The sequence below is a fragment of the Micromesistius poutassou genome (assembly GCF_964030765.1).
Source record: "Micromesistius poutassou genome assembly, contig: SCAFFOLD_2495, whole genome shotgun sequence".
NCBI lineage: Eukaryota > Metazoa > Chordata > Actinopteri > Gadiformes > Gadidae > Micromesistius > Micromesistius poutassou.
Window position 1 is genome coordinate 47447 of NW_028179096.1, and position 27994 is coordinate 75440.

At 43.1% G+C, this 27994-nt stretch overlaps 2 protein-coding genes across 3 annotated transcripts; both read left to right on the forward strand.

Annotated features, from left to right (window-relative positions):
• Nucleotides 1-1203: 1203 nt before the first annotated feature.
• Nucleotides 1204-5570, forward strand: LOC311373109 (uncharacterized protein; the record flags this gene model as incomplete). Its single annotated transcript, XM_084489953.1, has 11 exons — nucleotides 1204-1786; nucleotides 1947-2040; nucleotides 2177-2232; nucleotides 2367-2597; nucleotides 2720-2779; nucleotides 2898-3020; nucleotides 3128-3193; nucleotides 3312-3389; nucleotides 3548-3616; nucleotides 3758-3982; nucleotides 5517-5570. The coding sequence occupies exons 1-11, from the start codon at nucleotides 1601-1603 to the stop codon at nucleotides 5568-5570; spliced, it is 1242 nt and encodes a 413-aa protein (XP_084346079.1). The 5' UTR covers nucleotides 1204-1600.
• Nucleotides 5571-19472: 13902 nt separating this feature from the next.
• LOC311373112 (tripartite motif-containing protein 16-like protein) lies at nucleotides 19473-27990 on the forward strand. 2 transcript variants are annotated; one of them, XM_084489956.1, is made up of 7 exons: nucleotides 19473-19653; nucleotides 20788-20859; nucleotides 22643-22693; nucleotides 23731-24030; nucleotides 26169-26776; nucleotides 27306-27439; nucleotides 27834-27990. In XM_084489956.1, exons 1-5 carry the CDS (start codon nucleotides 19563-19565, stop codon nucleotides 26720-26722), a joined length of 1068 nt encoding a protein of 355 aa, XP_084346082.1. In that variant the 5' UTR covers nucleotides 19473-19562; the 3' UTR covers nucleotides 26723-26776; nucleotides 27306-27439; nucleotides 27834-27990. The 2 variants fall into 2 exon arrangements, with proteins under 2 accessions (XP_084346082.1, XP_084346083.1); XM_084489957.1 differs by lacking the exon at nucleotides 27834-27990 and having other exon boundaries at nucleotides 27361-27439.
• The last annotated feature ends 4 nt before the right edge of the window (nucleotides 27991-27994 follow it).

The following is a 27994-nucleotide window of genomic DNA, read 5'->3' on the forward strand; positions in this document are numbered from 1 at the left end:
TGCAGTTATTTATAATTATCGGTAACTGTATTTGGTATAGTCACAGGTATGCACACTATAGAAGGACTTTGTCATAGGTACGCACTGCACACGTAGCGCCGTTAAAATAATAAAGGGATTCCACCGCGGTGGGGGGAGGTGGGGGGGGGGGGGGGGGGGGGTGGAGGGGGCTTTGCGCCGGGTGTAAACTAGCAACGACACATGCGTCCGTGTAGAAAGTCAATTGCGCCGGGCGCAAGATAGGGCCCTACTGCTGGCGCACATGGCTAATTTGCATACGCGCACGTGACTCGGAATGGGGGGCGCACATGGCTAATTTGCATACGCGCACACAGGACTCGGAATGGGGGGGGGGGGGGGGGGGGGGGCGGGCGGTGGGGGAGAGTTGTGTTGCGGGCGGACGGGGGGTGTTGTTGACGGGGGAGTGGCGGAGTTACATTAAAAAATCGCGTTCAATAAAAATAAATAAGAAAAGTAGAGAATCAATTTGTGGCGCTCGTTGTTCAATCTGTGGCGCAGCGCCACACATTGGCCTATGTGTGGGAAACACTGATGTATCTATATCTATCTATATATCTATCTATCTCAGTGTTTCCCACAGACCAGGTAGCAATGTGTGGCGGATTTGTTGTACATCTATCTATCTGTCTATCTGTCTATCTGTCTCTCTCTCTCTCTCTCTCTCTCTCTCTCTCTCTCTCTCTCTCTCTCTCTCTCTCTCTCTCTCTCTCTCTCTCTCTCTCTCTCTCAGTGGGTCCCACAGACCAGGTAGCAATGTGTGGCGGATTTGTTGTACATCTATCTATGTATGTATGTATGTATGTATGTATGTATGTATCTATTTATGGAAACCCTTACCATAATAAATGCAGTTGAATGAAATTCTCACAGTATCATCAGAAACATTGATTAGTATACACGTAATTATTAGTTATTGCCATAGTTATTAACTACAAGTGGACATGTTTCATTTGAATACATTTGTACTTTTTTAAACTAATGTAGGCTACAACAAATGTAGTGGTTAATGTTAAACACACAACACATTGTTTCATAACAGGTTTCATTAGGTTTTTATAATCTTATGTTTATATGTTTTTAGATGCCACGCGGCAAGTCGTACCGCCTCTCTCAGGCAGCCAGGAGGAGAGAGGCAGGCCGACGGCCAGCAGAGGTGGAGCTGCTGCGTGCAAGTCCCGAGTTTGTGCCAAGTATGTAGCAGTTGGTTTATTCCATTTTTAATCAAGTTCTATGTGCACAGTGAAGTTGTTTAGTAAATTAGGTCAATATTTGTGTAATCAAGATGAGTAATATTTTTCTTTCTGTGAATAGGCTGTGGTACAGGGACACGCCGTCGTGTGAGCCAGTACCCTGTGTCTGTGTCTGGGAAGACGCACAAGCTGGTTGTTCCGGCTCCTTCTCCTGATAAGAAGGTAATTTATTGTTTAAGAATTTGTTAACAAATGTTCAGAGTAAAAACGTGATTTCTAAAGAGGTTTTTCTATCTTCCCAGTTTGTTCTTATCATAGGAGATTCCCATCTGCGTGCCTTTGCGGATGGGACGGTCGGGATTTCCAAAGGAAGGCTTTCCTTTGGAATCATGTCGACCCCGGGGGCCAGCGCGTCTCATCTGAGGACGGAGCTGATCCACGCGACGCTGCCGCGGACGCCTGACGCAGTCTGCATCGTTGCCCCTGGTAACAACCTGACGACCAGCCCTACCCACGAGGTGGCTGGACAAGAGTTTGGGAAGCTCTTGATCAGCGCTCGTCAGCGTTGGCAGAATGTAAGTTATTTCGTTGATTGTGTGTAACGTGCCATTTTTTGTTCAGTTATTAAAATGCGTACATGAGGTGTTGCAGTACAGCGTACATGTGTTTAAATGGAATGTCATTTTGAACAAAACTAGATTTGTATTTAAAATCTGTTATTCTGTTATTGTGTAGGTGTTTGTGGTGGACTTTGTTCCACGCCTGACAGTTGCGCCAGAACTGCAGGAGCACATGAGCCGGGAGTTCCGTTCTGTGGCGAAGTCGATGGGTATGTTTCGAACAGATGTTTATGTTACATGTTGAATGAATCATATTTTCTCATGTATTACAAACAGATTTATGCTTACTTTATTTGTTGATATATGCAAGTATATTTATATATAATTTTTTTTTTCATTTCTTAGGTATCGCGTACTACGCCACGTTCGACCACTTCCCCTTCAGTGACCTGAATCTCTGGGTCAGAGATAGTGTAAGTAGCCTACTGTGTGCAAAGGAGGTTGATCATTTACACTTATTTGTAGCTGAATTGATAGTATTATTAATTGAAAGTTAATGTTATTGTTAGTGAATGTATTATTCTATCATTTTCAGGTTCACCTCAGCGATGAGGAGGGCATGGGTATCTTTGCCAAGTTGCTGTGGCATGCTGCCTACATGCAACTGGACGTCCCAGTGCCGGCGCCAGCGCCAACGGCGCCGGATGTTCCCAGACCAGCATCGCCGGGTCCAATCACCCCTCCCAGGGTGATTGTGAGGGATTCTCCCCCTTCGTCTCCCCCCTCTGACCCGTATGTCTGGATGGAAGTGGTGAACGGCAAGACGGTAATATTCGCATACAGTACTTGTGTTTTCCCACTGATATTTGCAAAACAGTTCATAGTTCAAATTCAAAAATGTTCACCATGCATTCATTTTAATCAAATAATTGTTATTTGTCATTGCAGAGGATCCAAGCTGCGGATCGGCTCTTCAGCCCGTCAAAAAGGCGCCTGGTTCGGCATCAGGTTTGTAGTATATTGTAACATTAATTGTTAACATATGTATATTGATTATATATCTATGCACATTGATTTACTCAACAGTAATTGTGACTAATATTCTGTTTCTGTATTTATTTCACAGGTGGACGGATGTCCCATCGTGCTGAAGGAGTGTTTCATCCCACTCAACCCTGTCATCTTCAGCACCGCCATGTTGGCTGCGATGGACGCCGTGGTTCCAGCTGCTGTTCCACAACACACAAAGGTAAGCTGAAAATGTGATGTGTTGATTGAGGTCTTTTAAAACTCTATCCTCTCCCTTAAAACACTCCTATATATGTTCTAAAAGTGTGTTTGATTTTCTTTAATCAGACACCGTGTGTGGTGGAGCAGCGTCCGAGACGTGTTGCCTGCAAGAGGAGACTTGCAATGTGCCAGGTTTGTCTTCATTTCATTTTATTAATGTAATGCAATTGTTTCTTTGCTTTACTTGTTTAGTACTTTGGCAATTATTGAAAACGATAATAAAATACATGGTTTTGTTTTGCGTAAACAGGTCAAGGCGGCACCCAGCGTTGGGGTGTCTCCCAGGCTGACACGTGCCAGTGTTGTGGACGTGGTTGCAGAGGAGGAGGTTAGTACGCTTTATTCTTAATCAGTTTAATTCTATGTGCATGTGTCTTTGGCCAAAACAAATTGTGTAATACACATACAAAATTATTGCTATGACTAGCAAGTTCTCTCAAATGCAATAATGACACTTTTGTTCATGTATTTTTAAACTTTTTTTAGGGGGATGCGACTCCTCCTGCTGCTGTGACCGTGTCCTCGGAGCCATCGCCTACCACTGCTGTGGAGGAGGTTGGTACACTTTATTCTAAATCAGTTTAATTTTGTGTGCATTGGCCAAAACAAATTGTTCCAAATGATTGTATATGATTAGCAAGTTCTCTCAAATGCAATAATGACAGCTTTGTTAATGTATTTTCTTCATTTTTTTAGGGGGATGCGACGCCGAGTGCCGTGATCGTGACCGTGACCTTGTCGGAGGAGGAGGAGGAGGAGGAGGTGGAGGAGCAGCAGCGCCCATCAAGATTCATCCAAAGTAAGGTTGACGCTAACCCTCACTCTTGCAGGTGTGCCGAGAAACAGCCACAGGCTGTTGTTTCTGGTGCTAATGTCAGAGGTGCCCCGTCACCTGCTGGTGTTTCCGGCGTTAATGGCAAAGTTGCGGCGACAGCAACTGATGTGTCTATTGCGTGCGGTGTTGTAGCTGGGCTTAAACACGTTATTGCCCCTGTGTGTACATGGGGTGGTCGAGATGTCGATACCATTTGTTCAGAAGGCGAGAAGTTGGCTAGTTCTGTAGGTACGTCAACTAGGGATAGTGGCTTTGATAGTGATCTGTGTGAGTTCTTAAAACAGCACAGTGTTTTTGGCAGAAAGTGGAATGTAGCCATTGGTCCATCAGTCTACAGAGGTTTCAGCTCTGACGACTCTGTGTTCTTCGAAAAGCTACAGGAACCTTTGTTGACTGATGGAATGTGTCTCTTGAACCTTCACGGTGCTGTGAGTGTTGTCATTGAGCACAATGGTTACTTTGTGGTAGTTGATTGTAGTACTTGTGATGTATCTGGTTCTCCAACTAATATTGGCAGGTCTGTAGCTGTCTTTAACACGTGTCTGGCTGATCTGATGTTGCATATTCAGAATCTAAAGAAGTCTTTGGGTGCAGAGTGGTATGCCATTAGCAGCTTGTCTGTGGGGGCGGATTCTGACATTGACAGTGCTACATTGCAGACAGATGTAGATGTTGATGTCACAGTCGCAACTGTAGTTGAGGGTGGCAGTTCACAGAGTAATGCAAGTTCTGTCAGGGGATCTTTCCATCAGGGAGATTCTCGGTTTCGACACAATGGAGTTCAGTGTATGGCTATCAGTTTGGTAGCCATAGCAAAACACTCCATTGATAGCGTGTTTTCGTGGCAGACCGACAATCTGGACAAGGTTGTTGTTTTGGGGGATCAACTGTACAATAGGTTGAGGGACAGCAATGTCACCAGCAATGGTTCGCAACTGCTTAGTGTTCCTGATTTGCCTCTACAGTCTGTTATTGATGGACAAACGTTTGACTTTGAGTATGGGGAACATGTTTGTGGACATGTTGATGTGGTGACAGGTGAGCTGGTTGATTGTGGTTTTCTCACCAGTCTCAGATCTGGATTATTAAAGATGTTTGTTAAATATCGCACATGTTTACTGACATTGGGTGCTAGTACATGCGCAGTCATTAGTCAAGGTGGACATTTTGCTATCGTTGATTCGCATGCGCGCAGTGCGGACGGGATGGTGGACGGGGACGGGAAGAGTGTTGTAGTGTATTTCACGTGCCTAGATGATGTTTTTGAGCACATCTGCAAGTTTGCAACAGCATTGAAACCTCCCAAACCGTTTGAGATTGCCGGTGTTTGTGTTTTCCAGAGGTCTGGTTCAAAAGTAGCAGTAGACGGCAGGGGAATTCAGCTGGGTTGTAGTTTACCGACATTAACGACTGGGTCTTCATCGAAGGAGTTCATAAACAGTGATTATGATTCGGATGTTGTTTTTGTAGCTGATGTTTCGAGTAAAGCCCTCCAGTTTAAACCGCTTTCTGGTGAAGTTAATGATTCGGATGTTGTTTTTGTAGCTGATGTTTCGAGTAAAGCCCTCCAGTTTAAACCGCTTTCTGGTGAAGTTAATGATTCGGATGTTGTTTTTGTAGCTGATGTTTCGAGTAAAGCCCTCCAGTTTAAACCGCTTTCTGGTGAAGTTGTAGAAACTCTGTGCAAACAGTTACATGTTGACTCTGAGAAAGTAGATTTAGTTTCTACTTCATCGAAGGAGTTCATAAACAGTGATTATGATTCGGATGTTGTTTTTGTAGCTGATGTTTCGAGTAAAGCCCTCCAGTTTAAACCGCTTTCTGGTGAAGTTGTAGAAACTCTGTGCAAACAGTTACATGTTGACTCTGAGAAAGTAGATTTAGTTTCTACACAAGTTGGTCCATTGGGTGCTCCTTGTCTAAAGGAGAAAATTGTTGGGGATGGTAATTGTTTCTTTAGAGCAGTTTGTCAGTCTGTGTGTGGTACACAAAAGAATCACAGGAGAATCAGACTTGCTGTGGTTAAGCATTTGAAAGCTAATGGTGGTGTTTTGAGAACTGAGTATTCTTCCATGGAGGAATATCTCACAGTCTCAAAAATGGCCTATGTCGGTAGTTGGGCCACTGAAGTAGAGATTCAAGCAGCAGCAGACATTTTGGGAGTAAGTATATTCACTTACTGTGATGGTCGCTGGCTTGAATATAGTTGTAAGTACGAGTCGTTGTCAGATCAGGGAATTTATTTAGAAAATTGTAATGGTAATCATTATGAGACTGTTGTTTGTGTTCAGCAGCCAAACATGCAGTGTTGCTATGGGTATTGCAAAGTGGGTGGGTCTAGCTACAATTTTAGAAAACATAGTGTTTGTGCAGACAATTTGACTTCGGTTGCGTCCTCAATTTTAGAAACTAAAGTAGACATTATTGAACCAATAAAACAGTGTATTACATCTGTAAAAGCCCAATCTAAGTCTAATTATTTAGTAAATAAAAATAAATTACTAAATAGAATAAAATATCAGGAAAACAGGCAAAAAGCTCTAGAAAACATGAAAATGAATTATCAGGCAAAAAGTTGGTACAAGGTAAAATTGAGGGAAATGAGTAAAACTAAATATCGTGATAATAAGTCTCACAGGGACACAGTAAAGCAAATGAGTACGTCAAAATATCGTGAAAATAAGACTCACAGGGACACAGTAAAGCAAATGAGTACGTCAAAATATCGTAAAAATAACACTCACAGGGACACAGTAAAGCAAATGAGTACGTCAAAATATCGTGATAATAAGACTCACAGGGACACATTAAAGGAAATTAGTAAAAGTAAATATCGTACAAATAAGTCTCATAGGCAGCGTGTTGTTGCAGATAATAAATTGAAGAGGCAACATATAAAAGCGACATTGCAGGATTTTGATGTAGTTATGCAGCACTTTTTGGCCAAAGTAACTGATGGCCCGGATTTCGTCTGCTGTGTGTGTTTTAGAAAGTTGTTTAGGAATCAAGTTTCACCTTGTAGCATCAAGGATTATAGTAAAACTAAAGAAATAACAGAAATTGCAGGTAAATGTATTAGTGAAGCGTATTTGCATAAATGTAGTACAGATTGCGTATTGCCTTGTCAGTGGTTAGATACAGCTAGGGGCAAGCTGTGGATTTGTTATACGTGTCACCATAAAATTAGTACAGGTCAAATGCCACCTGAGTGTGCTATAAATAATTTGGAGACGTGTTACATTCCCCCAGAATTGGCATGCCTGAATAATTTAGAGCAACATTTAATCGCGCTGCATATTCCGTTCATGAAGTTACTAGCGTTGCCTAAAGGTGGGCAAAATGGCGTCCATGGGCCTGTGACGTGTGTTCCTGCAAATATTGTGCAGACGAGCAATTTGCTTCCACGTTCAGACATGGATGGATCTTTGCTACCTGTTAAATTGAAGCGCAAGCTCACATACAAAGGGCATTATGAGTACCAGTATGTTGATAGTTTGCGCATAAAGCAGGCTTTGCAGTATCTGAAACGGTCTAATGCACATTATAAAGATATCGAATTTAACGAAGTGTGGCTAAATGAGTTTTGTAGGGAACAAGAGAGTGTGGCAGTAGATAAGGATAGCATAGCAGTAGATAACGGTAACATAGCAGTAGATAACGGTAACATAGCAGTAGATGTTAATGGTAACGATGCTGCTGAGGAAGATGAGCTTCTGCATGACAGACAACAGCATTGTATGTTTCAAGACACTTGTCTTATGCCTGTTGACATTGGTCAAGAAGCCCTTGATCAATATTTTGATAACATATTAAATTTAGCTCCAGCAGAGGGAAACAGTCCCGTCAAGTTGTTGACTGATCATTCAAATGAAGCAAAATGTTTCCCGGTGTTGTTTCCGACTGGATCCGCGACGTACCACGACGCCAGGCCACACCGCTTAACTTTGTGCCGTTATTTTAATAACCGTATTTTACACGCTGATGGTAGGTTTGCACAAAATGTTGATTACATCTTCTTTGCTCAGTACATGTCTGAGGTTGAACAGGTTGTGTCAAACGTATCAATTGCGTTACGGAAGGGAAAGGGTGGGCAATTTAAAAAGATTAGCACAAGCGTATTAAACAACGAGGATCAATTCAAGCAGTTGTTGCAGTTTGACGATGGGTATCGTTTTCTTAAACCTATTAGAGGTACCCCATCTTATTGGCAGGGCGTGCAGCGCGATTTGTTAGCTTGTGTCCGTCAGCTGGGGATCCCGACGTGGTTTTGTTCCTTTTCTTCTGCCGACATGCGGTGGAAGAATCTTTTGAGTAGCATTTTGAAGCAGGAAGGTAGGACGGAGACGGCTGAACAGCTGGAGTGGGCAGATAGGTGTGAACTGTTGCGGCGTAATCCGGTTACTGCGGCGAGGATGTTTGATTTTAGGTGGCATTGTTTTCTGAAAGAGGTTTTGATGTCTCCATCTAATCCTATTGGGAAAATTAAGGATTATTTCTATAGGGTTGAATTCCAGCAGCGTGGTTCACCGCATGTTCACTGCCTGTTTTGGATCGAAAATGCTCCAATAATTGATCGAAATTCAGATGAAGAGGTAATTCAATTTATAGATAATTACGTAACATGTGAATTACCCGCACAGGATGAGACACTATTGGACATCGTTTCATCTGTGCAAAAGCATTCCAAACGGCATTCAAAAACATGTAAGAAAAATGGAACTGTTTGCCGTTTTAATTTTCCTAAGCCTCCGTCTGCGAGAACTTTTATATCTCGCCCGCCTATTGAGGAGGAGGAGGACAAAACATGCACATGTCAAGAAGACGGAGCACTGACATTGTCAGAATGTGCATGTCAACTTAGGAAACGGATTAAATTGGAACAAAAACAAATGGCAGTGCGCACTATGACCAAAATAAAAGAGGCCCTTTCAGATGACAATCCCAGTTTTGACAGTGTAGAGCAGTTGTTTGATCATTTACAGGTAGACCAAAGGGTGTTTGAGGAGGCGTACGGTATTTGTGCTAGGAAGACTAGTGTTGTTTTAAGCAGGGAAACTAGTGAGGTTTGGATTAATCACTATAGCAAACCACTTTTAAAATGTTGGAATGCAAATATTGATATCCAATATGTTGTTGACGCGTATGCGTGTGTAGTGTACATTATTTCGTATATTTCAAAAGCAGAGCGGGAGATAGGATTATTGTTAGGGAATGCACAGAGGGAATCGGCTAAGGATAGAAATAGTAGTGCTAAGGACGCACTTAAAAAGTTAGGAAGTGTGTATTTACACAATAGAGATGTGTGTGCCCAAGAGTCTGTGTATAGGTTGACAGGAATGCATTTGAGGGAGTGTTCTAGGGCAGTTGTGTTTGTTCCAGTTGGGGAGAATACTGTTAAAATGAGTTTGCCTTTATCTGTGTTAAAACAAAAGGCATCATCCAATGACCTTAGCACAGAGGACATGTGGATGACTACTTTTATGGATAGATATAAGAATAGGCCAAGGGACAGTGTGTTTAATGATATGTGTATGGCGACATTAGCCTCAGAGTACCGCGTTTTGAGCAAATCACAGCGATCTGCCAAAAGGATAGAACTAGAGAACAATTGTGGCTTCATTTTGAAAAGAACGCTTTCCGAACCTGCAGTGGTTCGTTATGCGCGCTTTTCAGAAACAAAGAATCCAGAATTGTTTTATCAGAGTCAGTTGCAGTTGTTTTTACCGTTTCGTTTAGATATGCACCTGAGACCCGCAGGTTTCGAAACGTTTGAAGAATTCCATAGTCGTGGTCATGTTAGATTAAGTGATGGACTGTTGCATTCAGTGAAGTCCATAGTTGATTCAAATCGCAGGGGATTTGAAATCAATGCTGAAGAGTTAGATAATATACGGAATTCGGTAGACAGTGATGTGGTTTTAGAAGACGCCTGGGGTGAGCTCTGCCCGGAGCAAGAGCAGGAGCGTCTACAGTGTTTGGAAGAGCGTAGGGAGAGTGAAGAAGCTTCAGATGGGCCTGTAGAAGTTATTCCGGATTTAGTGGTTAATAGCAGAGAAGTTAGTCATTTAGAGAAGAGACAGAATGTACTGTGCAGGAGTGATGGCTTGGCGTTAATTCGGTCTCTTAATGAAACCCAGCTGTCTGTCTTTTACAGGATTAGGCAGTGGTGTTTAAGTAAGGTTAATGGCGAGAAGGTAGCTGCGTTGCGCGTTTTTGTCACAGGTGGTGCAGGGACAGGTAAAAGCCACTTAATAAAGGCTGTGCAGTACGAGGCAATGAGGTTGTTGTCACGAGGCTGTCGTAATCCGGACGACGTTTGCGTTTTGCTAACTGCTCCTACGGGGATAGCTGCACACAATATACATGCAGGTACTATTCACAGTTCCTTTGGCATTGGTAAAGACGTGCGCTTGCCTTACATTCCACTGGGTGAGGCAAAGCTCAATTCTTTGCGTGCTAAATATAGTGGCTTGCAGATTTTGATAATCGACGAAATCTCCATGGTTGATCATAACCTATTGGCCTACATCCATGGACGTTTAAGACAAATTAAACAGTGTGGTGACTCCCCGTTTGGAAACGTTTGCATAATTGCAGTTGGGGATTTTTATCAGTTGCCTCCAGTGAAAGGGAAAGCGTTGTATTCAGAGGATGTTACTGTCGGTTTGTGGACACATTTTCAGGTGGTGGAACTGAAAACTGTTGTCCGACAAAAAGATGGTGTCTTTGCGGAGTTGTTGAACAGGGTTAGATGTCGTGCGAAAGGGACCCCCATGCTGGCTTCGGACATTCAATCATTAAAGCGTTGTGAAACTGGTGAAGAGAGCTCAGCTTTACACATTTTCCCTACGAACCGACAAGTAAATGAGCATAACATTCAACAGTTATTCAAGAGTTGTCCTGCATATGTTACGATCGAAGCAAAAGATTTTGTAAATAGTAAGAAAACAGGCAAGCTTGAGTTGAGGGATGGACATCATACCCAAACATACAGTACATGTCTGGAAGAGACCCTGCTTTTGGGAGTAGGTGCTCGTGTCATGCTGCTGAAAAATCTGGATGTCGATGACGGTTTAGTGAATGGTGTGTGTGGCATAATCACACATATCGTTTATCCACCTAATGATGATAGGTTCCCAAAGACCGTTTATGTAAAGTTTGATGATCATCAAGTAGGAACTAAAAGGAGGAATTGCTCTGCATTTTCCCCTGCTGTTGAAATGCTTTCCACGGGCATTGAAGCAGAAGAGGAACGAGTTACCAAACACGGTGGATCGCGCCGGCAATTTCCAGTGAGGCTTGCCTGGGCTTGTACAGTCCATAAAGTCCAAGGACTTACTGTAGATAAAGCCGTAGTTTCGCTAAAGAAAATCTTTGCAGCTGGTCAAGCATATGTGGCTTTAAGTCGCGTTACAGATTATTCGGGTTTAATTATTCAGGACTTTAACGAGAAAGCGATATATTGCAAACCCAAAATTCAGGATGCAATTGCAACCATGCCTCCCTTCTTGGTCCCAAATATTCCAGTTAATAATTTCACTACACCACCATTTAATGTGTTTTTGATGAATGTGCAAAGTTTGACTCGACATGTGACAGATTTGGCTTTGTGTACACAGCATCTGCGGCTTAACTGTATTGCTGTTACTGAAACATGGTTGCCGGCAGCTTCCTCATTGGAAACTGTACGACTGGATGGTTATGCTTTTCACAACCATCCAAGGAGTCTGTCGTACGATAGCAGCAACTCCTTATTCCAAGAAATTCAAGACCAACAACATGGTGGAGTTGGCATGTATAGTGCAAACAATTTGGCATACAGTATTATCCAGGTACCAACTGTAAATTTAGAATGTTTGGTTTACCACTGCACTACATACGATATATTAATGGCCGTTATTTATCGCCCACCATCATATACCATGACATTGTTCAAAGAAAACCTTGACAAAGTACTTGATTGGCTAAATCATCAAAGTACCACAATTGCTGTCATGGGAGATTTCAATGACAACATTTTGAAATCATCAACTGTCTGCCAGTTCATGATCGATAAAGGATTTATCCAAATTGTCAAACAAGCTACAACAGAAAAAGGCACATTAATTGATCATGTGTATGTGAAAACATCACATTATGATGTACATGCTGTTGTCGTTCCGACATATTTCAGTGACCATGAAGGGATTCTATGTTCATTTACATCTAGGCGTCTAGAACATGAACAGGGACAACTTGAATAACTGTTTTGATAATGTGTTTTATGAATTATCTTAATGTGAATAAAATAATGAAATAATGTTTTATGAATTATATATAGGTTATTCTACTGCATGTTGAATATCAAAGGGTTTCGTTTCTGCATTGGCAACAGCATTTGTAACTAAAAAAAGTATTGATAATCATTTATATTATACAACAGTTATTAATAACTGCAGACATTAAAGTTATCTATATTAAATATACCAAATGAAATGCAACTATGGCATATTTTGAATTGTAAACATTTAAATGCTATTGCTAATGCAGTTTTTGCTTTACCTTTCATGTATTGTCAAAAAGCAAAAAGACACTCGTAATGGTACTCCTGGTTTACTGGGATGGGGTTCGATTCCCTGTGGTGTCCTGCTGATTGTTTTGACATTAACATGTAAGGCTTCTATGTTCATTTACATCTAGGAGTTTAGAAAAAAACTGTATTGATAATGTGCATGTCTGTGAATAAAATAATGAAATGAATAAAAGTTCTTGCATGCTGTTTGCTCTTGGTCATGCTGGTTTGGCTTCTTTCTATCATGATGACATTAAATGTAATAATATGCATGTTTTTTTATAGGTTCTTCTACTGCACGTAAAATATCATCAAAGGGTTTCGTTTCTGCATTGGCAACAGCATTTGTAACTAAAAAAAGTATTGATAATCATTTATATTATACAACAAAGTTATCTATATTAAATATCCCAAATGAAATGCAGCTATGGCATATTTTGAATTGTAAATGCTATTGCTAATGCAGTTTTTGCTTTACCTTTCATGTATTGTCAAAAAGCAAAAAGACACTCGTAATGGTACTCCTGGTTTACTGGGATGGGGTTCGATTCCCTGTGGTGTCCTGCTGATTGTTTTGACATTAACCATGAAGGGAACATTAACCATGAAGGGATTCTATGTTCATTTACATCTAGGCAAGGGAACATTAACCATGAAGGGATTCTATGTTCATTTACATCTAGGCAAGGGAACATTAACCATGAAGGGATTCTATGTTCATTTACATCTAGGCGTTTAGAACATGAACAGTGACAACATGAATAACTGTATTGATAATGTGCATGTCATAATATGTGTTTTATGAATTATCTTAATGTGAATAAAATAAAGAAATGAATAAAAGTTCTTGCATCTCTTGGTCATGACATTAAATGTTATAATATGCATGTTTTTTATACTTAAATGCTATTGCTAATGCAGTTTTTGCTTTACCTTTCATGTATTGTCAAAAAGCAAAAAGACACTCGTAATGGTACACCTGGATTACTGGGATGGGGTTCGATAAACCAAAAAGACACTAGTAATGGTACTCCTGGTTTACTGGGATGGGGTTAGATTTCCTGTGGTGTCCTACTGATTGTTTTGACATTAACATGTAAGACCACATTTAACTGAATTACATGTTCATTAACCCTATATCAACGATCCGATAAATTCATTAACCCTATATCAACGATCCGATAAATTCCCTAGGAGGAGTGAGTTGAAATACAAGGCGAAAAAGTGCAAAAATTCCATTCAAAATGGCCAACTTTGGCGGTACGCCACGGACACGCCCTTCAACGTACAGTCACAAATAGCACGATTTTGTTTCAGCACCACTTCATGACTGTACTGACCAATTTTGAAGCAGATTCGATAAATTCCCTAGGAGGAGTTAGTTCAAATACAAGGCGACGGAATTCAAAAATGGCCAACTTTAATGGCATGCCACAGACACGCCCTTCAACGTACAATCACAAATAGCATGATTTTGGTTCAGCACCACTTCATGACTGTACTAACCAATTTTGAAGCAGATCCGATAAATTCCCTAGGAGGAGTTCATTCAAATACAAGGCAAAAAAGTGAAAAAAATTCAAAATGGCCGCCGAGAGTGAAAATTAAAAATGAAAATAGCCGACGTCCAGTGGGGTTTGGAGCATGGGTCCAAGAGGCTTTTCTGTAGGTATTGGCACGTTATACGTGCCTACCGATTTTCATACATATTGGTGAAACGTGGCGCAGGGGCTGCTTTTTAAAGTTCCTGTAGGGGGCGCTACAAAAAATAGAAACACGAATTTTGGTATGTGAGCTATCGGCACCAGTTTACACGTGTGCTGTGAATTTCATATTCATAACTATTACAGTCTCTGCACAGTGATTTTGAGGCTCTGGCGGCCATGTTGTTTTTTAAATCGACTAAATTTTTGGTGAGCAGTTAGAACTTTGGTACCTAACGGCCACTAAGTCGCTCCTGCTGAAATCAAACATTGCGTCTATGAACTGTGGCGATTTTAGTGTCAGGCCACGCCCATTTCGATGCCACGCCCCATTTGAAAATATGTTGACTTTATCTTGTTCAGAATTTGATTCTGAACAACTTTTGTATTGGGGCCAACATCATAGGCGTCCAACTTGACGTTGATATGAGCAATTAACTATTTTCGAGGTTTCAACCACACCACTTTTAGAACTCATTGGTGCTCTAAACTTTATTGTACAGACTAATCCTTAAGTCAGATTGAAGATAATGGGCCATATATGATATGTGCCAAAGGATTTTGGTCAAAGTCGAAAAACCTTGGATCCTTGGGGAATTTACTGTTTTTAACTAAATTCAAAATGGCGGAAAATATGGCTACCGGAAGTGTTCAGTTCAAGAGACTTTTTTGTTCATCATGAGGATTTTCATGTGTGTGCAAAGTTTCATGAGTGTAGGTCAAACCGGTGACGTGTGCTGCTTGTGCAAAGTTTGCACTTTTGAACAGTTGCTATAGCGCCACCTAGGGGCGAATGTTAATTTGAGGGCTAGAATATCAAATTTTTCACCAGTCCCCACAATTGCACCAAAAAAAAATGAGTTTTCGAATATGTTCAGGGGGGGAAAAATGCAGTCGAAGTGTTTAAAAATAATAATAATAATAATCACGAGGGTTTCAATAGGGTCCTTGCCAAGTTTGGCTCGGTCCCTAATAATCGGACCAAAAACAATAGGGACCTTGCAGGTTCTGCTCGGTCCCTAAAAATGAGTTTTCGAATATGTTCAGGGGGGGAAAAATGCAGTCGAGTGTAAAGGAAAAGAAGAAGAATAATAATAATCGGATCAAAAACAATAGGGACCTTGCAGGTTCTGCTCGGTCCCTAATAATACTAATTTAATAAGAACGTATATTAGTAGATAAGAAGTGATAATAAGTTCCTCTAGTCGCCGCCAGATGGCGCCAGGGTCCCGCTGGTACAGCCACAATAACTTAAAACTTAAAATAATAATAATAATACATTCGGTTTACATATGATATATTTTATGTAGCGCTTTACCATGTACTCAAAGAAATAATTACTTAATAATAATTGAATAAGAACGTAGTTAGAAGTTAAGAAGTGACATGCCATATCTCGTTCACACTTCAACCGTCTCATGGGGTGAGCCTTATTCATACATTCAATCAAATGTATATATATATATATATATATATATATATATATATATATATATATATATATATATATATGTATAGAGAGAGAGAGAGAGAGAGAGAGAGAGAGAGAGAGGAAGGGTTCTCATGAGATATATATGATATATAGGCTATAGGGGTACTCCTAGTACCTAGTACTCCGCACTTAAAAAACAGTAGAAACACTAACACAAATAATAATAATTAATTAATAATAATCTGTGAGCCTTATTCATACATTCAACTATATATCGGCGGAATGTCAAAATCTGTGCGTCAGAACTGCTGCTCAATCACTGCCTTCTTTGAGGCAGAGAGAGAGAGAGAGAGAGAGAGAGAGAGAGAGAGAGAGAGAGAGAGAGAGAGAGAGAGAGAGAGAGAGAGAGAGCGAGAGAGAGAGAGAGAGAGAGAGAGAGAGAGAGAGAGAGAGAAAGAGAGAGAGCGAGAGAGAGAGAGAGAGAGAGAGGAGGCCCTCAGGGTGCAGATGGAGCCTCTGGTTCCAGCCCGACTGGATCCTCTCGGTGGAACAGACACAGAGAGCGTTCCTCGGTCCTCCGACCGTAGGCTGAAGACTCCCAGAGCTCCGCCTCGTCCTCGTCTGAAGGACCGTCCCTCAAAAGGGTCCGACCGTCCGTCTCGCCCACGTCCTCCGCTCCCAAAGTGGATCATACGATGCGTCTCGTCTCCTCTCCTTGTCTCCTCTCCTCGTCTCATCTCCTTGTCTCCTCCTCTCGTCTCCTCTCCTTGTCTCCTCTCCTCGTCTCATCTCCTTGTCTCCTCCTCTCGTCTCCTCTCCTCTCCTTGTCTCCTCTCCTCGTCTCATCTCCTTGTCTCCTCTCCTCTCCTCGTCTCCTCTCCTCGTCTCCTCTCCTTGTCTCCTCTCCTTGTCTCCTCCTCTCGTCTCCTCTCCTTGTCTCCTCTCCTCGTCTCCTCTCCTCGTCTCCGCTCCTCGTCTCCTCTCCTCGTCTCTTCTCCTTGTCTCCTCCTCTCGTCTCCTCTCCTTGTCTCCTCTCCTCGTCTCCTCTCCTCGTCTCCTCTCCTCGTCTCCACTCCTCCTCTCCTCTCCTCGTCTCCTCTCCTCCTCTCCTCTCCTTGTCTCCTCTCCTCGTCTCCTCTCCTCTCCTCGTCTCCTCTCCTCTCCTCGTCTCCTCACCTTGGTAAACTGTCTTCCTCTCCCAAAGTGGATCATACGATGCGTCTCCTCTCCTCTCCTTGTCTCCTCTCCTCCTCTCCTCTCCTTGTCTCCTCTCCTCCTCTCCCCTCCTCGTCTCCTCTCCTCTCCTCCTCTCCTCTCCTCGTCTCCTCTCCTTGTCTCCTTTCCTCGTCTCCCCTCCTCCTCTCCTCCTCTCCTCTCCTCCTCTCCTCTCCTCTCCTCGTCTCCTCTCCTCCTCTCCTCTCCTCGTCTCCTCTCCTCCTCTCCTCTCCTCGTCTCCTCACCTTGGTAATCTGTCTTCCTCTCCCAAAGTGGATCATACGATGCGGTCCGCAGCCCGTCTGACTGCGGAGGCGTTCGCCTCGTTTGCGTCCGGACTTTTACGGAGCGAGTCGTTTCCCAAACGCTTCAGAAAAAAACACGTCTCCGGGCGCCCCCTGACGTGGGCCCAGTCTTCAGTCCCAGGTCTCTAAGGGGTCCTGCCCCCTGACGTGGGCCCAGTCTTCAGTCCCAGCAGGTCTCTAAGGGGTCCTGCCCCCTGACGTGGGCCCAGTCTTCAGTCCCAGGTCTCTAAGGGGTCCTGCCCCCTGACGTGGGCCCAGTCTTCAGTCCCAGGTCTCTAAGGGGTCCTGCCCCCTGACGTGGGCCCAGTCTTCAGTCCCAGCAGGTCTCTAAGGGGTCCTGCCCCCTGACGTGGGCCCAGTGTTCAGTCCCAGGTCTCTAAGGGGTCCTGCCCCCTGACGTGGGCCCAGTCTTCAGTCCCTCCCACTGGCTCTTCCTCAACTCACTGGTGGCTGGGGGGACAATAAGCTCTGACCTCTGGAGACGTTTCCTCCAACACGTCACAACAACAGTGGAGTCTCCATTCACCTCTTCATCAGTGTGTGGAGGGAGGATATTACCACACAACAGTGTCTCAATCTGTCAAATCCTTCCCTCTTTGTTAATCACATTATGTCTCCTCTTTGTGGATCCAGTCTTTACTAAAGGCCTTAGCTGTTCAACGACCCCATAACAGCAAGTTAATGAATAACCATTTGACCCAGTTATAAGATAACCTAAAGTAAATGATTAACTAATATCACTGACTATTAAGCCCAGTTATAAGATCTACACCTTAAACATTACAATTATATCAAATGTAGAGCAGTGAGGTACTCTGTGATTAAAATCAACTTATTATTTGAACTGATTTAAAACAGACATAATATACTACATGTGCTTATGAGATGAGCCATGTATAATCAAATAAAACAAATCCCTATACCACACATATGGGTTAAAGATGTGACATGCATGAGCATAATGACAATCACTTATACTTAGACAATCAGTGTCTGTGTGTGTGTTTGTGTGTGTGTGTGTATCTTTGTGATACATGTTGTTGTATCTATATATGATATATGTTGTATCTTTATATGATTTATGTTGTATCTCTATATAAATTCTGATCTTTTTACAATATATGTTGTATCTTTATGATATATATGTTGTATTTTCAGATGATATGAAGAATAATGTGGCGTGTGTGTGTTTGCGTCCTTGAGTCTGTTTGTGAAATGATGGCAACTGATACGATTAGAAGAAAAACATTTCCTGACACTGATGGTACAGATTGCAAGCAGACTGGGGGGGGTACAAAGCGGCGAAGGCGTGGGATGGGGGTGCTGGGGGTGCTGGGGGGGGGGGTGATTGCGTATCTGTATCTATGTTAGAGTTTGTGTACGCGTCGGCCTGGAGAGTCGCTCCGCCTGGCGTCCCCGACCGCGGCGGTCTCAGCCGCAGGATGTCACCGCGATAACACAGCAGGTTGCCATGGAGACGGCCTTGATCAGGTCCCAGACAGAGTCGACAAGCAGCAGGTGTCGGTGGGGCGGTGGGGGGGGGGGGGGGGGGGGGAGGGGAACGCAGAGAGAGCATCTCACTGCGGTGCTCATCCGGGGGACTTGTTGTTCCAGCAGTGGCCTTGGCCCAGGCCAGCGCTGGTTGGGGGGGGGGGGCGGGGGGGGGGGGGGGGGGAAGCAGATCAAATTGGGATTGTTTGGTCTTGGGGGCGAGTGGCCGCATTCCAGTTTACACGACTACTCTCTGTGTCCGTTCCGGTCTCCAGCACGATCCATCCAGACAGGTGGCAAGAATCTACACCTTAAACATTACAGTTATATCAAATGTAGAGCAGTGAGGCACTCTGTGATTAAAATCAACTTATTATTTGAACTGATTCAAAACAGACATAATATACTACATGTGCTTATGAGATGAGCCATGTGTAATCAAATAAAACAAATCCCTATACCACACATATGGGTTAACATAAAGATGTGACATGCATGAGCATAATGACAATCACTTATACTTAGACAATCAGTGTGTCTGTGTGTGTGTTTGTGTGTGTGTGTATACAGCTTGACAGCTAGACATGTCCACTACCTTCTAGTGTACAGCTTGACCACTCCTAGACATGTCCACTACCTTCTAGTGTACAGCTTGACCACTCCTATGTCCACTATGCTACCTGCTGTATTCTATCTTTTTACAATATATGTTGTATCTTTATGATATATATGTTGTATTTTCAGATGATATGAAGAATCATGTGGCGTGTGTGTGTGCTTACGTCCTTGAGTCTGTTTGCGAAATGATGGCAACTGATAAGATTAGAAGAAAAACATTTCCTGACACTGATGGTACAGACTGCAAGCTGATGATTGGTCAGAGTTAAAACACGTGACGTGGTTTCTCCAGCTGATATAGCGGAGCTGAATCCTGAGAGCAGAAGCAGTGGAAGCTGTCAGAGAGGAACCATGGACACCATCTCTGAACCGTACCCTGGACTCTCTGAGGAACCTGAGGACACGTCTTTGGACCGGAGGGAGACCAGCCAGAGAAGATTTGGTAGGTGCCCTTTTTTGAGCATTTAAAATAAATAAACCAGTAAAATAAATATTTTCATGTATTATGTTTATGTATTACTGTACTACTGTCTGTGTACGAATGTGTTACTGTATAACGGTATGTATGCTTATATGCAGGGGTGCACATAACTGGTACGCAAGTACGCATGCGCGCCCATAATCAGCGATGCGTAACGTCACTTGTGCCACTACAGCGCTTTTGCGTAACTCACCGTCAGGTCATCAAAACAAAACTACACGTGTATCTTGTACTACTTCTGCGTTTCCCCACCTGCAAAAAAAAAAGGCAAACGGAGCCGCTGTGTGCGCTGTGCACCGCGCGCACACTGTAGAACTGCGCAAAATCAGCTGGTCGCAACGCCCCCCCCCCCCCCACCCCCGTCAACAATCCTGCCTGACTGCAAACAAACACGCTCCCCCCACCCCCGTCAACAATCCTGCCCAACCGCAAACAAACACTCTCCACCCGCCCCCGTCAACAATCCTGCCCAACCGCAAACAAACACGCTCCCCCCACCCCCGTCAACAATCCTGCCCAACCGCAAACAAACACTCTCCACCCCCCCCCCCCCCCCCCCCCGTCAACGATCCTGCCCGACCGCAACCATCAATCAATCAGAGGGAGACAGCAAGTGCAGCTCGCAAGCGACCTCCCACACGAGCAATGGAATCATTTGACTTTAATATATGCCTTGTGATAGGGTTGCCTTGTGACGTGGCGTTTCATCGGTACATTTATTTTTAGAATTTTAAATTGCTGCAATAAATGATATTTTTAACATGTCTCTGTCTTTGCTGTTTAAATCTAACAATAGTCTACGAGTAATATATATGCGGGAACCACTGTTTTTGGGGTATTGCGAAATTGCACCAGCTGGACATTCAGTGGTATTGGATGACGTGTTTTAATAAAACACATCCAATACACGGAATGTCTGTAGAGGTCTTCAGATGTTTCTTCAAGACGAGGGATTCTGCAGTCCGTAGGGAGACTGTCTGGACTGTGAATTATAGCCGCACAGTATGAATATATATATATATCTGTGTGTGTGTGTGTGTGTGTGTGTGTGTGTGTGTGTGTGTGTGTGTGTGTGTGTGTCCTATTCCTGAACAGCTCTGAAGTCCTGCAACATTGTCTTTCTGATCTTCGGACTGATGAGTATTCTCCTCATCGCCCTGCCCTTCAGTGAGTCTAAATCATATCATCCTGAATACAATTAAAATAATAATAGAAGTAAAAATATAAATAGTATTATTGCTATTATTATTATTATCATTATTATTATTAATAATAATAATAATAATAATAATAATAAAAGCTGTGAGCAGCATTTAAGGTGCCAAACATAAGCCGACCAATAAACCATCAAACCTAACCCTAACCATTAAGACCATAGACTAACCCTGCCCATAACTTAACCCTAACCATAACCTAACCCTAACCATTAAGACCATAGACTAACCCTAACCATAACCTAACCCTAACCATAACCTAACCCTAACCATTAAGACCATAGACTAACCCTAACCATAACCTAACCCTAACCATAACCTAACCCTAACCATTAAGACCATAGACTAACCCTAACCCTAACCTAACCCTAACCATAACCTAACCCTAACCATTAAGACCATAGACTAACCCTAACCATAACTTAACCCTAACCATAACCTAACCCTAACCATTAAGACCATAGACTAACCCTGCCCATAACCTAACCCTAACCATAACCTAACCCTAACCATTAAGACCATAGACTAACCCTAACCATAACTTAACCCTAACCATAACCTAACCCTAACCATTAAGACCATAGACTAACCCTAACCATAACCTAACCCTAACCATTAAGACCATAGACTAACCCTAACCATAACCTAACCCTAACCATTAAGACCATAGACTAACCCTAACCATAACTTAACCCTAACCATAACCTAACCCTAACCATTAAGACCGTGACTCAGACCATAAACCTAAACCTAACCCTAACCTAACCATTAAGTATAACCTAACCTAACCTGTAACCTAACCCAAAATGGCCAACTTTGACGTCACGCCACGGACACTCCCTTCAACTTAGTCACAAATTGTACAGCGTTCATTCAGCACCATTTCTTGACTGTACTGACCAATTTTGAAGCAGATCCGACACGATTCTGAACAACTTTTGTATTGGAGTCAACATCATAGGAGTCCAACTTGATGCTGATATGAGCAATTAACAAATTTTGCCGTTTAAACCACACCCCTTTTAGAAGTCAATGGATCATGGGTGCTTTAAACTTTATTGTACAGACTAATCTTTATGTCAGATTGAAGATAATGGTCCATAGATTATATGGGCTAAAGGACCTAAACCTGGGATCCTTAGGCAATTTACTGTTTTTAACTAAATTCAAAATAGCGGCAAATCTGGAAAGCGGAAGTCATAGGTTCTTGAGGCATATTTGTTCAGCATGAGGATATGCATGTGTGAACGTAAGTTTCATGAGTGTAGGTCAAACTGGTTACGAGATATGCTTGAGCAAAGTTTGCATTTTTGGACAGTTGGTATAGCGCCACCTTTGGGCCAATCAGTGTAATATTTGCTATATCTGTTAATCTTGGGTCAACCTCTACAGTTGCAGTAAATTTCATAAAAAGTGTGCGAGCGGTTTAGGCTGTGTAAGTCAAACGTGTCGGAATAATAATAATAAAACTAATGATTACAATAGGTTGCCTCACACTTTGTGCTTGGCACCTAATAATAATAATAGTTACAATAATAATAATAAAAACAATAATGCTTAATTATTATAATAAAATTATAATGATAATAATTAGTATGAATATTAATTGTAAATTCATGTTTTCTTTCAGGGGGGATGGACTTTGTGTTTGATTGGCTGTGGGTCCTGTCATGTTTAGAGATGATGTCATTCTGTTTTGGAGCTCATTTCTTCTGTTCTCTTCTGTCCTGTCCTAGACTCAGCGACACCGTGGACGGAGGGGAGAGAGCACGTAATGGATGAACTCGGTAAACACCTACGTAGCTTATTTTTCTGCGTTGCACTAGTTTCAATTTGAGCTTGTAAATGTATTGCATTCTCCTCCACAGGGCCAGTTCTAGCTCTTTGGTAGCCCTAGGCGAGATTGAGTTTTGAGGCCCCCCCCCCCCCCCCCTTCCCATAGCGAGCGGAGCATTGCCCTGTTAATTAACATTACTATAATAAACATCACTGAAGACACATATTAACTGATTTACCTTTACGTTGCTTAGCAGTTTTTTTACCCATAAACATACATAAACAACCTCCATACATAAATTAAAGATGCTCAATAATATTTTACATTAAATGAACTATTAAAAAATAAGCAAAAAGGATCAAGTCTAATAAATTGCACACACAAAAATGCTACAAAGAATGTTCAAGGATATTTAACAAATTATGACAACTGTGCAAAAGCTCTTAAGCACACTGTAAGGACACTTTTATGTGTGCCAGTTTATGACCCATAAACTGGATTAACTATACACTCAAACTACAAACAAAAGTGCTATTATGGATACTGTACGTACCACTACTAAATTAAAAGAGAGAAGTTCTTTGCCTATCTCAAATTATAATTTAACCGTTGTATCTGGCGTTTCTATTCAGAGAATTAGAATTTGACTCAGTTCAGAGAGAGGTGACATGAAGGATCAGTTGTCCTTTCTCCTGCAGGTGCTGGGCTCTGCAAATATTGCCCCCACATACACTTATTGAAAAATTATTTACAAAAATCATCAATTAAATCGAATAAGTAAACGCGTGGCTGAGGGTGCGCCCTAGGATGATCATGTTTAATAAACATGTTTTATTTCGCTTGTTTAATTAAATTAAGATTAAATGTAGATACTGCTGTGATATTCAATCATATAGGAAAAGGTAGGTGAGAAAATTGGGTCAGAATCTTCTGGGTCGCCCTCTAGTGGACAGGTATTAGGAGAGAGTGAAGGGAGTGTCTGATGGTGCATCTCTAGATACGTGTTGTAAACGTTCATTCATCTCATCCTGGTTTCTTCTGGTTCAGTGATGCCCATGGAGGAGAAGGCCCCCAGCATCATAAATTTACACTCATCTACCCAGCGATTGCCCGTGGGCCAAACGACCCGCTTCACCTGCAATGCCAGTGGCACGCCAGAGCCCACCGTCGAGTGGCTCCACAATGGCAGGCCCCTGGAGAGGAACGGCACAGACGGCCAATCAGAGGCCTGGGTGGAGAGGGGGTTCCTCTTCATCAGAGGGGTGAAGTATGGCGTGAACACAGTCTGCTGCATGGCGAGCAACAGCGCTGGCACGGCCAATCACACCGCTGAGCTGCTTGTCTATGGTAAGATCTGGATCCAAGAAGAGATTGTTGTTGTTGATGTAGTCATAACATTGTTTATGTATTCACAACATTGTTGTTGATATATTCATAACATTGTTGTTGAGGTGTGTGTATATATATATTTAGAAATGTATATGTGTGTATATATATATATATATATATATATATATATATATATATATATGTGTGTGTGTGTGTGTTTGTGTGTCTATATGTTTGTATGTGTACTTTTTTTTTATTGCCACTTGTGTCATCCCCTGCTTTACCCAAAACGTAGCGAACCCAAAACCGTGATGTGAACCGAACCGTGAATTCTGTGAACCGTTCCCTAGTTTTAGTGGATGTCATGACGTGGAAGAGGTGTTTTTAAGTCCATTGATGTTAAGCTTCTACTGGAAGCAGACAACCAGCCATGTATGTTGTCTAATTGAACCTAGCCTCAAACCACAGACCCATTCTCAATAACAAAACAAACTATAACTCAGATGTGCAAACTTAATGGACAAGTGGAAGGATAGTGAAATAGGACACTATTTATAGGACACACACACACACTATTATAATCTCAAATATACACCACTATACTCATACACACACTATTATACTAATTTTACATGTATGTATGAGAGTGTATAGTCCTGTATATGAGAGTATAGTTGTGTATTCAAGAGAATATAGTTTTGTGTGTGAGAGAGAATAGTAGTGTGTGTGGGAGAGTATAGTAGTGTGTGAGAGAGTACAGAAGTGTATTTGACTGAAACGGGTTTGACAGAGTTTCACTCTGGAATTTCCAGCGATTCTGTTATGCTGTGTTCACACCAAAAAATGGTTTGGTTGCTTGTTTGCGTGGTCGCCTGAGTTTGAGAGTGGCTTCCTCTTGTGACCGCCCTGTTTCTGTCCTGCCAATTCATTCTCAACCTTTGGTCTTTACTTGTTGTGGAAGTACCAGAGACGTCAGAAAAACCGACACGGTCCTTTAGGATTCTGCAGGATTCGCAGTATTTTGAGCGCCAGGAGCTATACCGCTTCTTCTTCGCCAATCATGAACTGAGGAATCAAACTCGCTCCAATTTCAGTTAAACCCTCTCACACACACTTCTGTACTCGCTAACTGCAGCGCTAACGTCAACGCTAACTGCAAAGCTAACATCAACTCTAACTGCAGCGCTGACGCTAATGTAAATGCTAACATCAGTGCTAATGCTAACGTCAACGCTAACGTCAGCGCTAACACTAATGTCAGTGCTAATGTCAACGTAACATCAGCGCTAATGCTAACATCAGTGCTAACGCTAACGTCAGCGCTAACACTAATGTCAGTGCTAACGTCAACGGTAATGTCAATGCTAACGCTAACGTCAATGCTAACTTCAGCGCTAATTCTAACTTCAGCGCTAATGCTAACGTCAATGCTAACATAAACACTAATGTCAACGCTAACTGCAGCGCTAATGCTAAAGTCAATGCTAACTTCAGCGCTAACGCTAATGTCAACGCTAACTGCAGCGCTTACGGCAACGCTAACTGCAGTGCTAATGCTAATGTCAATGCTAACTTCAGTGCTAAAGCTAAAGTCAGCACTAATGCCAACGCTAGCGTCACCGCTAACGTCAACGCTAATGCCAGCGCTAACGTCCATTATTGTAGTCCACTATTGTAGTCCATTGTTGTAGTCCACTATTGTAGTCCATTGTTGTTGTCCATGAGGGAGAGAGAGAGACTAACAAAGACCACACTACCCTCCACCACGTGACTTTAACCAGACTCCTCCAGAGTGGTGTGATGTCCACTGATTGCTCAACGGGCAACAGCTGAGTCAGAAGGCTAGAGCGAGGCCAACTGAAAACGAATCCGGAATGAAACTAAAACTGTGATTCTGAAAAAAGTATGAATGTGTCTGAAAAAGTATGAAAATCTACAAATGTGTAGATTTGTTTTATTGTTTGAACGATGGTAAACGGTAATGATGGTCATTTTAACCAAGTTATGAAGTCTTAAGTTGTTGAAGTGTTGAAGAGGATGAAGCATGAATCAGCATTTTTTGAATTTTCCAATGGAAATGAATGTGGGAATTTTGGGTGAATAACCTGGAATATCTCGGCAATTATGAATAATATCATGTCTTGTTCTCCCGTCAGATGCCTGTGAACTCACACTGGACCCAAACACAGCCAACAGACGACTCTCTCTGTCTGAGGACAACAGAAAGGTGACGGTGGTTAGAGCGGACCAGTCGTATCCGGATCACCCAGAGAGATTTGACTACTACCGCCAGGTGTTGTGTAGAGAGGCTCTGACTGGCCGCTGTTACTGGGAGGTAGAGAGGAAAGGAGTTGTTTTTATAGGAGTGACATACAGAGGAATCACAAGGAGAGGACGGGGTGTTGACAGCGTGCTTGGAGGGAACAACAAGTCCTGGAGTCTTAATTGTTATGATGATCGTTACACTGCCGTGTACAACGGTAGACCGACAGACATACGTCTCGCCCCCGCTGGCTCTACCAGAGTAGGAGTGTATCTGGACCGGCCTGCTGGCACTCTGTCCTTCTACAGAGTGTCCCGAGGTGTAGGAGGGTCCTCAGACACACTGACACACATCCACACCTTCAGGTCCACCTTCACCCAGGAGGACCTCCTCCCTGTGTTTTGGTTAGCGGGGGAGGGTAACTCAGCGTCTCTGTGTCGGTTGTAGAAAAAAAAAAAGAGCGGCGGGGCGGGCACACACACACACACACACACAAAACAAGTTGTTGGGGGCGGGGGGGGGGGGGTTACGGTCCACGTGAGGTCTGTGGGCTTAACGGAGGCGTTCCAGGCGCCTGTCACCCGGAGCGCGTCTATACGTTGACTTTGTACAGATCGGCGCCGCCCCGTCTCTTTTGGCGTGAGCGCGGCTTTAGGCTGATCACTGTCGCGTATACGGGGACTCAGTGTCTCTGTGTCGGTTGTAGGAAAAAAAAAAGCGGGCGGAGGGGGGGGGGGGGGCGCACACACACGCATCTACACACATAAACACATACACATATACACGTAAGCACACACATACACACACACACACACACACACACACACACATACACACACCCCCGGACGACGACGCACACACACACGTGTGTGTGTGTGTGTGTGTCCGTCGTCGTGCGGGCGAGCAGGGGGGTGCGGAGTTGTTGGTGCGGGGGGGGGGTCCACGTAATGTTTATCGGCTCAGGCTGATGACTCAGCGTCTCTGTGTCGGTTGTAGAAAAAAAAAAGGGCGGACTGACACACACATACAGTATACATATACACACACACACCCACGTACACACACACACACACACACACACACAGACACACACACACACACACACACACACACACACACACACACACACACACACACACACACACACACACACACACACCAGGCGTGGTAAGTTGTTTTCGTCCGGGGGTGCGCGCGGGCGGAGTTGTTGGCGGGGGTGGGTGGGGGTGGGTGGGGGTGGGGGGGGTTGTGGTCCACGTAACGTTTATCGTCTCAGGCTGGTTGCCATCCCATAAAACTGATCGGCTGATGAACATCGAAGACAGATGAAATGATTAGCCCTCCCTTCGTCCCGTACTTCAAACGTGACGTACAGAATGTTGTGGAACAGGAAAAACCTCCTACCCCCCCCTCCCCCCTCGTCTCCCCCTCCTCCCCCCTCGTCTCCCCCTCCCCCCCCCCCCCCCCCCGTCTCCCTCTCCCCCTCCTTTTTATGGGGCTTCCTAAAAGTTGATGCTGGTAAACCATGAAAGGAAGAGACTTTTAAGATCTTCCATAGGGTTACCTGAGCAGGTTTTGTTAAGATTTGATTTTTAATTTGAAATGTATATTAAATACCTATTGATGGTAAATCACATGTTTTTTTTATGCTACAATATTTGTCCATTTTCAGACATTACCATATTTTATTCTCCAGGGCTCTGATCATCACTTTTGTCC